Below are 15,993 nucleotides of genomic sequence, written 5' to 3'. Positions count from 1 at the left end.
TGTTAGTCTGGATGGTCTCGATCTCCTGACCTCTTGATTCGCCTGCCTCGGCCTCCCAAAGTGCTGGGATTACAGGCGTGAGCCACCGCACCCGGCCTAAACTTCTTTATAGAATATTACCTCTACCCCTTGACACTATTTTTCTAAATCCCTCATATCTCAAGCACCCCCCTCAAGTGAAAGCTCATTGTCCCACACCCAGCATGGAGCCCAGCTTGTGTTTCCAGACACATCTGAGTGAGGGAAGCCCATATTTCCTAAAATGTGGAGGAGAGGACAGCATGGATTATTCATGATCTTTTCAGATGATTATTTCTACATTTTGGCAAAAGTCCTTGCTTCTTCAAAGCTCAGGCTCAAAAAACTATCACCATGAAAGGATACATGTTCCAACAGCTGACTTTGTACCGTATTCCTGGTAGGAGAAAGTTTCAATCAAAGTTTGTAATTCTTTTGTCTTTCTTCACCATGTTCCCTTTTCAAGGCTGATTTGTTCATTAAGAATTCTATTTAATATCTGAAATGCAACTCAAACAAGTACTTTTAGTGTCCAGGACTCTCAACAAATTTAGGAAAATAAAAATGCCAAATGCACAATTCTCACATCTTCATAAAAGAGTTCTAGTTTAGAAAAAATTAACTTATCCACAGAGTTTTCTCAGCCATTGTGCTTATATTCCTGGGATATTGCAATCCTCACCCAGTAGCTGGAATTAAACTCACTATGTAATTATTTAAGATGAAACAAAAACAAACACATCAACAGCGACAACGAAGCCATGAGAATCTTGCTCAGTTTCCCACAACTATATAGGATAAATCCAAGTTTTAGGATACTCCTTTCATTTATTTTTTTTTAATTATTATTTTTTTCCAAGACAGAGTCTTGCTCTGTCGCCCAGAGCTGGAGTTCAATGGTGCAATCTCGGCTCACTGCAACCTCCGCCTCCCAGGTTCAAGCAAGACTCCTGCCTCAGCCTCCTGAATAGCTGGGATTACAGGCACCCGCCAACTCCTTTTAACATGGTCACCTAAAAAGTGTTCCTCACTTTGTTAAATATATAGTTATTTGATCCTCTCTGCAACCTTTTGATTGGATGTTATATTTATGTACTTATTTATCATATTTTTCGAGATAAACTGAGGATAAGACAGGTTGAAAAATTCTCAGGATCATCCAGCTATTAAGTGGCAGAGCCAGTTCTAATTCCAAATTTGAACTTCCCTGTGTGCTTCTTAATGTGTTCCCAAAGTTCACATGTGGTAGATTACTGTAGTTTTCAAAGTTCCCTTACAACTGCCACTAGGAGTTCCCACTAGCCGTGCCTGAGTGTGGTTATAGCTGTCTTCTCTTATCTTCATGCCAATAACCACCAATACCCTCTTGCATTCCCATATAGCCCAGAGATCTCAAGGCTGGGGTTCCTTCTCCTGCAGAAAGAGGTGCTGCTTTTGGTAGGTGGAAATAATTATATTTGAGGTCGGCCAGGCGCAGTGGCTCATGCCCGTAATCCCAGCACTTTGGGAGGCCGCAGCAGGCAGATCACCTGAGGTCAGGAGTTGGAGACCAGCCTGGCCAACATGGTGAAACCCTGTCTCTACTGAAAAATACAAAAATTAGCCAGGCATGGTGGCGGGAGCCTGTAATCCCAGCTGCTCAGGAGGCTGAGGCAGGAGAACTGCCTGAACCCGGGATCAGAGGTTGCAGTGAGCAGAGATCATGCCATTGCACTCCAGCCTGGGCAACAGTGCCAGACTCCATCTCAAAAAAAAAATTATATTTGAAGTCAGGGACCCTAAGTCTCAACAGTCTTAGACCAATGTGTTTTTGGCAAGTCACCTTCATGTTTCAGTAACTTCAATAAGAAATAGAAATAATAACATTTCAGACTGGCTCCCTGAATCATTGAATGAATGAATTAGTCACAGAAACATAGCAACAAGTTAAAACATTAATATTTCCAGCCCAGTGGCTCACACCTGTAATCCCCAGCACTTTGGGAGGCTGAGGCAGGCGGATCACTTGAGCCCGGGAGCTGGAGACTAGCCTGGGCAACATGGTGAAACCTCATTTCTACAACAAATACAAAAATTAGCCAGGTATGGTGGCACATGCCTGTAGTCCCAGCTATTTGAGAGGCTGAGGTGGGAGAATGGCTTAAGCCGAGGGATTCAAGGCTGCAGAGAGCCGTGATTGAGCCACTGTACTCCAGCCTGGGTGATAGAGTGAGAGACCCTGTCTCAAAAAAAAAAAAAAATTCCGTAAGAGGACACGGTCTATCTACTTTCTTAAATTCATCTATGAGGTTTAATTTAATTCAGCCCATTACCCTTAAATATTTAATCTATGATAAGCTCTGAGGATAAAAAGATGGATAAAATACAAAGGTGAAATAACTTTTAAATATTAATGAAAAAATAAAAACACGCACATTTAGATGAATGTCTTTCAAAATATTTACCTTAAGAGACTGCAGTTGCTCCTCCACCATTGATATTGGGTTAACTGTTACCTCAAATCCCTTTTTCTGAATGTATATGGAATATTCTTTTAAAATCTTTAATGGTAACAAGTTTGTTACTCAAAGCAAATATGATTCTGAGAAAAAGCTTAAATATACTAGGAGCTAAGTCGAGAGAATGGGCATTTAAACTGAGAAATATTATCTTGTTTCCAACAACTCGTACTGGAAAATTTTCTCGTGGGATACATATGTGGGACCTGAAACACCTTTATGTACATTTATGACACCAAAGAAATATAGTCCAACTCTCCAGAAACAGGCCAGCACCACTGCTCACCAGTCACTGATTTCTCTTCTCTCTGTTGGTTGTAGGAAGCTGTACAACAATGGCTTTACTTCAATCCAAGGATACGCTTTCAATGGGACAAAGCTGGATGCTGTGTAAGTCAAGGGTAGCCATGAAAACTGTCACTTCTCCTTACCCTAAGAAGAACCATCCAATGGGGCAGAATTCTGTTGAGAGATAGGTTCTACCAGAGCATCTTCCATGCCAGGGTTAGTGTGACCAATACGAAAATGAGGTCAAGAAACTTGGCAGGGGCCCACTTTAGTGGACACTTACATTAGCTCCAATGGTAAGATCCAAAGCTTTTCTCCCTGATGTGTGTGTGTGTGTGTGTATGTGTAAATGTTCATCTATTATGTACATGAAGTAAAAGGGTATCTTTAATGAAACTCAAAGCTGTTCAGAAAATAAGGTGATTTCTCTTTTAGTCTTTTCTGGCATGTTTTTGGGAAAGATGTCAGTTTATATTTGATTCACTCAGAAATAGCTAAAAAATCATATCCAACTTTTGCCTTTTCAAAAAATAAATAATTCTGGGAACAGCTGAAACAGCAAACAACAGACTTTGTGTTTGATGTGTTTTATAACACTTTTTGAGTATTTCTTTACAAATGATACATTTTTTTCTATTTCACCTTTTTCTATTTGTTGTTTTTTCAAATTTACTTGCTCATTTTTGGTAGTGTCTTGTTATGTATTCATTTTTGTAATTCTATATTTTTTTTCACTTTAAACATTTCATACATAATTTTATATTCCAGAAGTGATCCCTGCAAAATCTGAAGGACTTATGACTTGAAATCTGTTGTGTATGGGGCTTCTCCAACTTTCCTGGGCATCAGACCCTCTGAGGGGTCTTATCAAAATACGTAGTCTGATTCCATAGCTCTAGGTTTGGCCTCAGGATTCTGTATTTCTAACCAACTCCCAGGTGATGCCGACACTGCTGTTCATAGACCACACTTTAAGTAGCAAGGGTGAGGTCAATAAGCTGTCTAACCCTATGCAGTGGCTCTGGATGGAGAAGAACACGCATGTAGATTAAGTGATTTTGGTTGATGTTCTGGTTTAGGGGTTAGGTGGTAGGTTCTGGAACAATTTCATTTTTAAATGGTAAATGGTAAAAAAATGTTTTGAACTCATTACACGGAGGCAAGGCTCCCTGAGTTCTGTTGAAGTGAAGTCTCACTCTTTGCCAGCTTTTGTGCTTCCTACCAGTCTCTATGAAATGAAGAGTTACAGTACCATTCTCTCAATTGTCTGGTTGTGGAGTCATAATGGTTCATTTCCATTATCTTTTTTAATACATAATTATAGGTGAAGTCTAAAAAGACTCGATAGAGTAAGGTGATACTTACCCCCTCAAATTTATTTACAGAATTAGAGAGATCCTCCTTCCATCTTAACTTTATGATACTAACTTCTTACAATCTTTCATCTACTTTTCAACATATTTATTAGACACTTGCAATGTACCAGGCCCTGTGCCATTCACTGGGAAAACAAAGATGAACAGGAGCCATGTGCTCCCTGCCCACACTGAGCTTACATTCTGGTGGGGTCAGCTCAAGGGCAGCAATATCAAAGTTCAAAGTACATAAGAGAGAAGTGTACCCAGTCCAAAATATACATCTCAGATAGAAAGTAACTGAAGCCTAAATATTGAATAACATTATCTTCCTTCTTTGGAGATACAAGCTAGATTTTTTCTAGATTTATCCCATTGTTTTTTAAATCATTATCAAAATTAATGTTTTAGAAATGAATTACCCTGTATTCCAGGTTTCAAGTTCTTTTTCTAATCCAGCATTCTGGAAAGGTGGTATTTGATTTCAATATTGTATGAATTTCACCAAATATTTTCCTCTTTGATTCAACTATTCCTAGAAAGCTATGACTCTCAGGGTGATGATCTTCAAATTCAAATTTTCTATGAATGGAGTATGGAGACTTCTTAAAATAATGAAGATAGTTTGTAGGTACTTAGGGTTTAAAGATTTCAGATGACTGTCACACAGTTCTAGACAAAGAGTACATCGAAAGTTTAGTTAGCATTAAGGCAACAAAGACTCATATTAGCAAGGGCAGGGATAGGAGATAGTAGGAAATCTTCAACCAGGGAAACCAGAGCTGTTAATATGGCTCCTGAATTCAGTGTGTTCAGCTGACTCTTGCCTGAACTAAAACTGCCTTTCCAGAATGGTGGATTAGAAAAAGAACCCGAAACCTGGGATATAGGGTAATTCATTTCTAAAACATTCATTTTTTCCACAAGCAAAAGATTTTGGAGCTCAAGATAAGAATCTATGCTTCAAATTATCTGCCTGTTTTTCCTGCATATTTAGTCATTGGAAGATATGACCCTCAAACACTATCATTTATTAAAGATAAAGAATAAAATTCAGACCTTAAGGTCCACAGGACATCACCCCAACATGGGACATGACCACACACACCGCCACACTCACTCAGACTGGCACCATCTAGACACACCAAGGAACCTGACATGCACATCTTCGGGGTGTGGGAGGAAATTGGAATACCTGGAGAAAACCCACACAGCCATGGGGAAGGTGTGCACACTTCACACAAACGGTAGCCCCAGCCTGGAAAGGATTTTTTTTTAATTAAAAGTAAGCAGGCTGGGCGCAGTGGCTCACGCCTGTAATCCCAGCACTTTGGGAGGCTGAGGCAGGCGGATCAGGAAGTCAGGAGATCGAGACCATCCTGGCTAACATGGAGAAACCCAGTCTCTACTAAAATACAAAAAATTAGCCAGGCATGTTGGTGGGTGTCTGTAGTCCCAGCTACTCGGGAGGCTGAGGCAGGAGAATGGCGTGAACCTGGTAGGTGGAGATTGCAGTGAGCGGAGATAGTGCCACTGCACTCCAGCCTGGGCAACAGAGCAAGACTCTGTCTGAAAGAAAAAAAAACAAACAAACTAAACAATAGTGAATGAGACAATATTATTAGAGGATATGCTGTATATATAGAGACTCTCTGTACCTTCACAGCAGCTTTCTCCTCAGACCATATCATGGATTCTGTGGGAGGCTTAGCTGACAGCAGAGATATTCTGTCAGTGACAATGGATTTTCAATTCACTGGTGCCATGACTTACTGTCTAACTATCTCTTGAAACACAGGAAAGAAATCAGTGTACTATTTCACAATACTTTCTTGACATTTTTATGTTAAGTATTAAAGTTATTTGGAAGAGATTAACAAATGTGGAAACTATTTCTTTGTTAAGAATCTTTCGTGTCTTGGTTTCTAAAAGTCTAGATCGGGGTCAGCAAACTTTTTCTCAGAAGAAAATATTTGGGGCTTTATGGGACATATGGTCTTAGTTGTACTACTTAAGTCTGCCTTTGTAGTGTGAAAGCAGCCATAGACAATATATAAACAAATGAGCATGGTTATGTTCCAATAAAACTTTATTTACAAAAACAAGGACAAGGCAGGATTTGACTGAAAGGTCATAGTTTGTAGACCTCTGGATAAAAGTATTCAGTGAGGATGACTATTGTGTGGCGAAATATGTAGTCTGTTTCTCTGAATTTCTGGTAAAGATTAAAGGGCAAGCATGGGATCAAGATAAAAAGTATCTGGATTAAAATATTTGGCATTAGAAAGTGCAGATCCTATCATAATAGAAAACAAAGATTTTTTTAATCAGTATTTTGAATCTAAGCTGGAAACTGCCCCTGTTATAAAACAAGACTCCATCATTCTACCCTAAGTTTCTGATTCCTAGTCAATAGAAATTTATTCTTTCCTAGATTTAAGCACTTCAGTAAAAGGTATCATGTAAATCCAATGTAAAATCAAAATGATGGTTGTGATAAGGAGCCCTGGGACTGGAGGAAGACAAGGATTGAGCTATAGGTGAAAGAAAGAGAGGTCAAGGTTCCATAGTAATAATAAAATAGTATTCACATTGTGTTTTTAACGTAGGGACATTGCTTTTGGTCTCATTGCTAATTGTGATTTTAAACTAAGGCAAACACATCAATCTCCTGTAATTATCTTAATAGTGTTCAAGGATTGCACATGACATGTTAGCAATTTGGTGATTTCTCTAGAAGTTTGTCCAGATATCATTAGGTTCTCATTTAAACAACGTGTCATCCAAAAGAGTAATCATCCCCCATCATTCCACTTCATGACAATTTACTGAAATTAGCAGATTGACTTCATTTACACTCATTTTTTAAAATGTAACTGAATAATACAATTACAGCCAAGTTGGACAAATTCCACATCGAGTGCAAGTGCTGATGCCGCAGCAGCAGTCAAGTAATTAGTTAGGATTTCATGAAAATGATGGCAGATGTGTAAAAGCACGTTGTCCTATGACTTCCTATGGTGCCAAGAACGCTGTCATCACTCAGAGGTGAAGGTGAAATTAATAATAATACAAGCATCCCTTGCTCAACAGAAGTTGAACTGTACTTGGTCACAAGTTAAGTCACACATTCATTGTTTGGAATCGCTTTTCCATCCTCTTTCCACACAATCTGCGTGGGGATATGTTGCTTCTCACAGAACGTCTGATTCCCTGTATCACATTTCCTTCTGTCAAACTCTAGAAACTAGCTACTATCTGACAGTAAAAATTTAGGCAGGAATAAAAATGCCATTTTGACGTGCTAAGAGCCCACCAATACACTGATTATTATAAACAGAGTCAACACAATTAATGCACTAATTAGCATCATGCATTAGCTGATTCGAAGTAAAATACCACATCTTGGCACACTGGGAAAAGACAATGATAGAGAAGATTATAGGATTAAGAAGGCTATTATTTATCATGGGGTAAGTATTTGAATAGCTTGCAGGATATACTCTAAGGCTGACTTTTCCCTCTGCCTATTGAAAGCTTGAGTATTTTCTCACGGGTTACATTTACAAACAGATGTCCTGATTTCTGCTACAAAAGGATTTCCATAGAGCAATCCAGCTTCTCTTTAAACTAACATGAGAGGTAGGCAGGGGGTCCGTTTAATTTTCTGAATTACCAACGCTGTGGGAGGAAAACATGGTTCCCCACAGAAGTGTTCCCATGAGAGCACCACAACATAATCAGGGGCCAGCCCAAGTTCCCCCTAAAGGGACTGTGGAGGCACAGGCTGAAATCCCATCTTGGAGCTGAAATGTATCCTAAAACTCCCCAGAGAGCCAAGTTCAGCAGCAATAGCAAATTCTCTTGCCACGGCATCACACTCCTCTCTCTGGCATTGATCACGTTTTTCTAAACCTGGTGTAGAGGGTGCCTCTTTCTACGAGTCACCCAACAATCGGGCTTTCATTCCTTCCTCCAGCAAGTCTTCATTGAATGGCCACTATGTGCCAAGAGTGAGTCCAACAGAAAAGGGCGTACATACACACACATATTGTACACATAATACACATAATACTGACTTTGTCAATTGAATATTTTCCTCAGCTGAGTCCTCACCACCTTCATTTTCCTGACTGCCTTGGTCTTCCCTAACTGTGAACTATTCACAATCTTAAATCAGGGCAGGGCTTCTTAACTCCCTGTATGGAAAAGCTGACATCTCTTTTCTCAGAAGAACTTCATTTCTTCCAACAGCTTCTCAAAGAGGAATAAGCCCCAAGCAGTGAAAAGCTGTTGAACACATAGAGTGTAGCCATGTCTATCTTATTCTTAAAGGAAATACCAGTTTTTTTCTCATAAGCCCTTTCCAGTATAAATATTTAGAAACCCTGATTTTCAAAAAATATTTCCTTTCACCTCTTACTACAAGCCTTTTGAGTCTCTTTTAAGCTACTTTATGTTCATCTTCTCCTTGCAAGCGGTAGTTTTTATTATCACTCCCCTCTAAAATAATCACTGTCTAGAGTAGGCTAACCAGAGAGCCTACCAAGATTTGTGAATGATTTATCCAAGCTGGGTACAGATGTCGATTTCAGAAGAATCAAGGTAAGTCATGGTCAAGGAATCAGTTTAACTAGACTGATAATCCCAGGAAATATCATGTGATAAATGAGGTTGATGGAAGCACTTTCTTCCTGGATATCAAGGCTTCTGTATATGTATTTTCCCTCCTCACTCTCTTGACTTCAGATGGAAGGCAAGAGCAGCAAGCTGAAGCAAGATTAAAAAGCCAAATGAGGCAGCCCTCAAATCTGCTGAAGGCAGAGTGATGGTTTCACTTTTAAGCATCTACTTATCTCTAAGAGGTAAAGTACCCAAATGGCCATGCTGGTTTCAGAGAGCACAGTCTCCGGAAGTGTCCGTTCATCTCCGTTCAGCTTGGCCGGGGCTCCTCTGCATCCTCCTCCTCCCCTCCTGGACTCTGGCTGGCTTTTCCAGTCTGAAGTCTTCTGCAGAGTTTCTGGTAAACTGCAATGCTTATCAACCAGGCTCCTTATCCTCAGGAGTATATTAAATATCAGATGAAAACACTGCAGAATTGGACAAGCAATAATTTAGTTTTACAATAATTTCTAATGATTAGAAAGAACAAGCTGAATTTCACTTGCAGCAGTTAGAGATGAAGAGGAAAAACTGAGATGAGTTCACCGGCTCTTACTTGATTTTCAACAGCCTGGGAACAGAATGTGATCTGTAAGCTGCACTGTCCAGAGAATACAAAAAGAGATGCAAGCCATGCAGCCCTTGTACTGAACTTAGTTGTCTTTTTACAAAATCATGCTGTTCAATATCTTCTCTGCAGTTGTTGTTTTTATCCAAGGTGGATTTTGCCCACTCCAGGTGTCACTGATGAAAGGAATTCCATGGACATAGTGGGTTAAAGGAGAGTCCAACAATGATCAAGTGAGGACTGTGATTGAAGCCACTGGGCAGGCACAGATTGGCTGCTTAGCCAGGTCTCTGAATGTATTTGAGACTTATTGACTCTCCCTGTGTCACACTTAACAATGCCCTGAATACTGGGTCTTCAGCCCAGAAGAGGCCAAGTTTGGGCTATACCCTTGAGGTGTTTGTAAACCAGATGCCTCAAAAATCACTACCTCAGGAAGAACAGTTGGTCAAATGCCACCACACCATAAGCCAAGTCTTCTATTGTTTCACTTTTCATTATTTTTTCTTTAAAGCAATCATCTGTGTTATCCTAAGAGTTTAACACCGCCCATTTTACTGTCGTGATGAAAAAGTATATTGATTTATTTTCTACTCATTCACACATTCATCCAACAAGTAGTTGTAGAGATGGTGAACTTGGCACTGGATAGACATAGAACTTTCATTCTGGTTGGGGAGACGACCAATAAAGTAAACAAGTAAATAAACAAGGCAATAATTATGGATTGTGATAATGTTGTGAAAGAAATAAAGAGTGTATGGAGGCAAAATGGTAATGAGTACCTTAGATTAGGTAGTTCTCAATTTCTATTTAAGAAGAAAATTGGACTGGTGCGGTGGCTTATGCCTGTAATCCCAGCACTTTGGGAGGCCGAGTCGGGCAGATCAATTGAGGTTAGGAGTTTGAGACCAGCCTGGCCAACATAGTGACATCCTGTATCTACTAAAAGTACAAAAATTAGCTGGATGTGGTGGCAAGTGCCTGTAGTCCCAGTTACTCAGGAGACTGAAGCAGAAGAATCGCTTGAACCCAGAAGATTGCAGTGAGCAGAGATCACGCCACCGCATTCCAGACTGGGCGACAGAGTGAGACTCCATCTCAAAAAAAAAAAAAAAGAAGAAGAAGAAGAAGAAAATGGAAAGACCCAAAAATATATACCAATTTATGACATGTCATTTTGTGGAGTCCCAGCACTTACACATCATTTAGTGATTCCCTCATCCTGCCCAGAAAGAAGAGACTTTTTCAGCACTGGTGATTGGTAACTCTTCTTCCTCCCACGGCTCCAATGAAGACTCATGTCTGGGTCCAGTTAACCAGGAGGGAAGTTTCTCTGTGAGGGCTCTGGAGAAGAAATCTTTCTGACTGAAGGCTTAATATTATTATTAACCATTACCCTTAAAAATGTTCCACCATGAAGAGCAGACCCCATAAGCAGAATAATGGAAGCATTAGCCATATCTAAGCAGACCTTCTAAGGGTCTCTGCTATATTCTTTAGCATCGACAGGTGGCCACTCGCTGATGTTTAAGTGGACTAGGTTATGTTGTGAGTTATTCTAAATGTATAAATTGGGAGCATTTGTAACAAGGATATATAGGTGCTATACTTATTTTTAGATAATTTTGTTGTGTAATAAAGTTATGGGGAAACGGCCAGTTTCAAAATCCTGGGACGCTTTTATCCATTTGGAGGGAATTTTATTTCAAAATCACTTTGTAACTTAAATTGCTCCAAAACTATTTTACCCTCTAATGCCCGGTGTGTTTTTAAAATGGCAAGGCCAGTGTGCCCATCAAAGCTCTTCCATGGAAGGTCGATGAGATTACACAGTAATCTCAAGCCACTGGGAAGGCACAGATTGGCTGCTTTAGCATCTTAGCCAGGTCTCTGAATGTATTTGAGACTTATTGACTCTCCCTGTGTCACACTTAACAATGCCCCCAATACTGGGTGTTCAGCCACTACCAGAAGAGGCCAAGTTTGGGCTATACCTGGCACAAAGAAGATTACAGAGTAATCTCATAAACACTCCTCATACACACTATTGGGTTGTCAGATCAAATACAGGCCACCCAATAAAATTTGAATTTCAGATCAACAACAGATAACTTTTAATATAAATATTTTTTAAATTGCATGGGGAATATTTTTACTAAAAAATTATTCATTGTTTATCTGAAACTCAAATTTAACTGGCATCTTGTATTTTTATTTGCTAAATCTGACACCCTTACCCAAAGAAAAGATCTGAATCTCTGACAGTCCTCAGCATCACTCACCACCCTCACTATCTTCATTCCATTCCTGATTTAAGCCTAGTCTTCGAAATTAAATGGGAATACTAATTAATACTAAGAAACAAAATTTGATATTAAAGAGGATTGCCATTAAAAAGGACTAAAAAATACAATTGCCACTGGCCTGGAAAATAGAGAATTAAATCAACTTTTAAGAAATTTAGGTATGCAAATTAGATCATAAACATGCTCATTTTCAAAAACTTCTGCCATAATTAATGTGTATAAACTTTATACAATTGAAACCTAGAATGTTTTAAGTGCTTAAGCCAGAAGAAGATAAAGTATCTCCTAAATTCTTGAAATCAGTCAATACTATGGTCACATTTTATTCTGATATTTGTACTAATTTGGTGTGATTTCTTAAAATCACCTAATTCATTCTCTCTCTCTCTCTCTCTCTCTAGTTACCTAAACAAGAACAAATACCTGACAGTTATTGACAAAGATGCATTTGGAGGAGTATACAGTGGACCAAGCTTGCTGTGAGTCAGACATACAAAAGAATATTTTAGTCTTTCTTTCTTTCTTTCTTTCTTTCTTTCTTTCTTTCTTTCTTCTTTCTTTTCTTTTCTTTTCTTTCTTTTCTTTTCTTTTCTTTTTTTACTTTTTTGGAATAGATGGAGACATTAGGGGAGAAACTTATGTTCGGGGTAGAGAATGTTGCTGTCTTGGGTAAAGGCTTCTGCAAGTCACTTTTTTCCTGGCTGTATAGGCTACCTCTTGGAAGGAAGTCCTTGTCCTTTGAGACTCAGAAGGCCCCAAGCTCCAGTATGCCATCCTGATGACTGATAAGGCAGCCACCTTGGTGTTCATGCTCACAGGGGCTCTGTTCATGGAGCAGCTGCTGTTTGAAAAATTTTGAAATGCAAGGTCCACAACTAGATGGAAGGCACTCTAGTCTTTGCAGAGAAAATATACCTGAATGTACATTGCACAATGCCTGGCACAAAGAAGGAAGAATATAAATGATAGTTCAACTCATCTCTGGAAGAACTTACAATCATGGGGAAAGATGGAATAAAAACATTTTTTAAACAGCATGAAAACATACCTATTTGTGCATTTCCTTTGATTTACACCCCCGCATCCGATCAATGATCAGGTTCTACTGATTCTGCTTCCCTGAAGCCTCTGTATCATCGCCACCTTCCTCATTCCCTTGGTTTTGCCTCAGTTTAGAATCTCACCATTGAGCATCCACTTTAGTCCCTGCCAAAGTGGAACACAGCACTGTAGAGATGCACAAGATAATCTGTTATGGGTGAGAGGAAATATTAGAGGTTCTATTTATACTTATTTTTAAATAAGAACAAATTAAGTTTTATTAATCTTTTATGTATAGATAGCCACTGTCCCTCAGGTGTCAGGTAGTGGGTGGATGCCTCCTAGAGAAGAGTGAGTGATCCACAGTCCTGAGCACTGGGTACCTTCACTCTTTTACCTTTAACAATTTTATTTCACTTTCAGATTGAATGCACCCAGGTAAGTGCGTTTAAGGTCCTGTTCTCTTAACACATAGGCTCCATCCATATAAGAGGTCAGAGTGATCTTGAAAATCTGGTGTGCTACGTGGGGGTTCACTCTTAATTCATGGCAAAGGACTTAGAAGCATTATGTATTTTTCTTTTTACAAGAAGACAAGTGGGGAAAAATGTATTAACCTTTTCTGTGATAAAGTCCATGTCAATAATTTTTTACCTGGAAGGTATTTTTCAATAACATCTTTATATCAGTTTCCTCAAGATTAAGGTACTATTTCACCACGTAATAAGAAAAGTCATTGCTTTTTGAAAGAAATGTATGCTTTAGAGAAAGACTTTAGAAACAGGTATTTGGAAACATTCACATATTATATGATTTTCCTGATTAAAAAATGGTCAATGCCATAAAAATTCTGTTTAGTTCAAATCAGAAATCAAATTTTAACCTGTTTTAAATCTTTCAAATTAAGTTTGTTATGAACTAAATTGTTTCTGTCTTCCTAAGTTCAAATGCTGTAGCCTTAACCTCTAGCATCTTAGTATGTGACTGTATTTGAAGATAGGGTCTGTAAAGAGGTAATTAAATTAAATGAGGCTGTTAGGTGAGCCCTAATCCAATCTGACAGGTGGCCTCATAAGATAAGGAGATTGGGATACACAGAGAGACACCAGGGATGGGCACTCACAGAGGAAAGGCCATGTGAGGCCACATCAAGAAGGTGGCCATCTGCAAGTCAGGGAGAGAGGCCTCAGGAGAAGCCAAACTTGCTGACACTTTGATCTTGGACTTGCAGCCTCCAGAACTGTAAGAAAATATATTTCTGTTGTTTAAACCAGCCAATCTGTGGTATTTTGTTACCATAGCTCTAGCAAAGTAATACAGAGTTGTAACAGGTTTAAAATCCATGTGTATAAAATGTGAAAATGAAACACCTCCAGATCACTTTGCAAAAACAACTGATTGACATCAGAAAATATAAAATGTCATTAAAACATGTATTTAATTACTGGATTAGATTGAAAAATGAGAATCTTAGTTTAATAAACACAGTGAAGCCTGCTCTATTCTTGGTGAAATACCCATCTTTGATAATTTTTTCAACTAGGACGGCCATTTAAACCAAAATCAAAATAAACTGAACCAAAAGCAGACTTTGAACAGCCATAGCCAAAAGGGTTAAAAATAATTTTCAAAATTAATTAAGCATATTTGATAACATTGCTTTTGCTTTTGTGAAACTTTTAAAAATATGTATTACTTATCCTCATTGCATTATTTTAAAATGTATGTTTAGTGTGTTATGGTATATATAATATAGTATTACAAAAATATATGTATAGGGTTCATGACTATTCATATATCAGTGGTACATACTCAGATATTTTTTACTTATTAATATGTGAGATTGAAAGAATTTGAAGACCAATAGTGTAGACCAGAACCACTCAAAGTGAGTTCATTACAAGGTAAGTGGCTGTCCAGGATGTACAGCAAAGCACAGCTTCTTTTTTGGAGAAAGTCTTGTCATGAAAATGAAGTCAACCAAACTCAACAGTGTGTTTAGTTGAAGTAGCTGGCTTACATCCAGCATACGCTTCTTATCCTTGGATTGGTGAGAAGCTATTGGCCAATGGGCACCATACTTTGAGTAGCAGTAGTCTAGATGATTAGCGTCTCCAAATCTGACTCCTGCCTTTATTTAGTCTTGGTTCCTCTCAAATCCACCCTCCCCAGACTTCTTTGGATTCACATGCAAATAGAATCTTAAACCTAATACTGGCCTCCCATTCCCCCTAGGACAGAGGTCTTGGTGTGGTATGCAAGGCATTGCCAAAATCTTGAGCTTTGTCTTTTACACTACTTTACGCCTCTGACCAATGGTCCATCCATATCGAACCTCTTAGCTCCCTTAATTCTCCAACCTACTTATACTGTTATGCTTATGCTTATACAATATACTTATATAATATGCTTATGCTTATACAATATAGTTATACAATTCTGGTTCATATTATAATGCCTGAAACACAGTATGAGCTTAATAAATATTTGTGACATTAATACGGTACTCAAAAAATAATTAAAGCACTCTTCTGTAAATACTATAGCATTTAAAGAGCAATCATATTTTGAAGATATTTTAGTCTGTGGTCCTCAAGCGAATGTATCCATTTCTACTTCTTTGGAAGTGGTCAAACTATCTGCTTGTACTGCCTAGAGGTTGTTTTTTATATTTATGGCAAGATATTCTACAAGACTCTCCCACTAAGTTAAGAGCATTTGTGCAACTGCTTGAAAATGCTTTCCCTGCCTCTTGGTGGCATTCCAGGTTGTGGAAAGTGACAAAGATGAGGAGTTATACCTGGAGTTGACTCCTAGCCCCATCACTTACTAACTGTAAGACCCAAGCCTTAGTTTTCTCATCTGTCAAAACAGGATAAAGTAAACTAATAAAGTTTAAATAAGATAATAAAGGAACTAAATATGTCCTCAATAATGTTAGACATTATTATGATTATTTTCACTTCTTCCTGAACTTTGACACTTCATTCTTCTCATCTGTTCTAACCTCTCTGATCACTCCTTCCCCATTTCTCTCCTTAGCTCACTCCATCATTCCTCAAAATGGGGTTCCATCCTGGGTCCTGGCTCTTTCTCCTCTGTATCTTCTCCATTGGTTAAATCATCTGTTCACAAGTATCATGAGAATGTGAATGATTTCTAAGTTTGGGGTCTCATATTTTAGTTCTTATTTGGCCATTCACCCAGCTGGAATTCTCTCCTTGCTCCCCCTCATTCCTATCCATTCCCATTAA

The 15,993-nt window shown here is 38.7% G+C and overlaps 1 protein-coding gene across 3 annotated transcripts in view; it reads left to right on the top strand.

Moving 5' to 3' along the window:
- TSHR (thyroid stimulating hormone receptor) overlaps positions 1-15,993 on the top strand; it is a 177,298-nt gene that overhangs the window by 133,775 nt on the left and 27,530 nt on the right. For 2 of the 3 annotated variants that reach the window (XM_003902127.4, XM_031669043.1), the window contains 2 exons: positions 2,838-2,906; positions 12,100-12,177. In XM_003902127.4, the coding sequence (XP_003902176.2) occupies positions 2,838-2,906; positions 12,100-12,177 (147 nt within the window). Of the gene's footprint in view, positions 1-2,837; positions 2,907-12,099; positions 12,178-12,407; positions 12,746-15,993 lie in introns of those variants that run through there. The other variant, XM_009212070.4, reaches the window with a different exon arrangement.

The sequence above is a fragment of the Papio anubis genome, chromosome 7, assembly GCF_008728515.1.
Source record: "Papio anubis isolate 15944 chromosome 7, Panubis1.0, whole genome shotgun sequence".
Taxonomy (NCBI): Eukaryota; Metazoa; Chordata; class Mammalia; order Primates; family Cercopithecidae; genus Papio; species Papio anubis.
The sequence above is the reverse complement of the archived record's forward strand: the minus strand, read 5'-3'. Positions and strand labels throughout refer to the sequence as shown.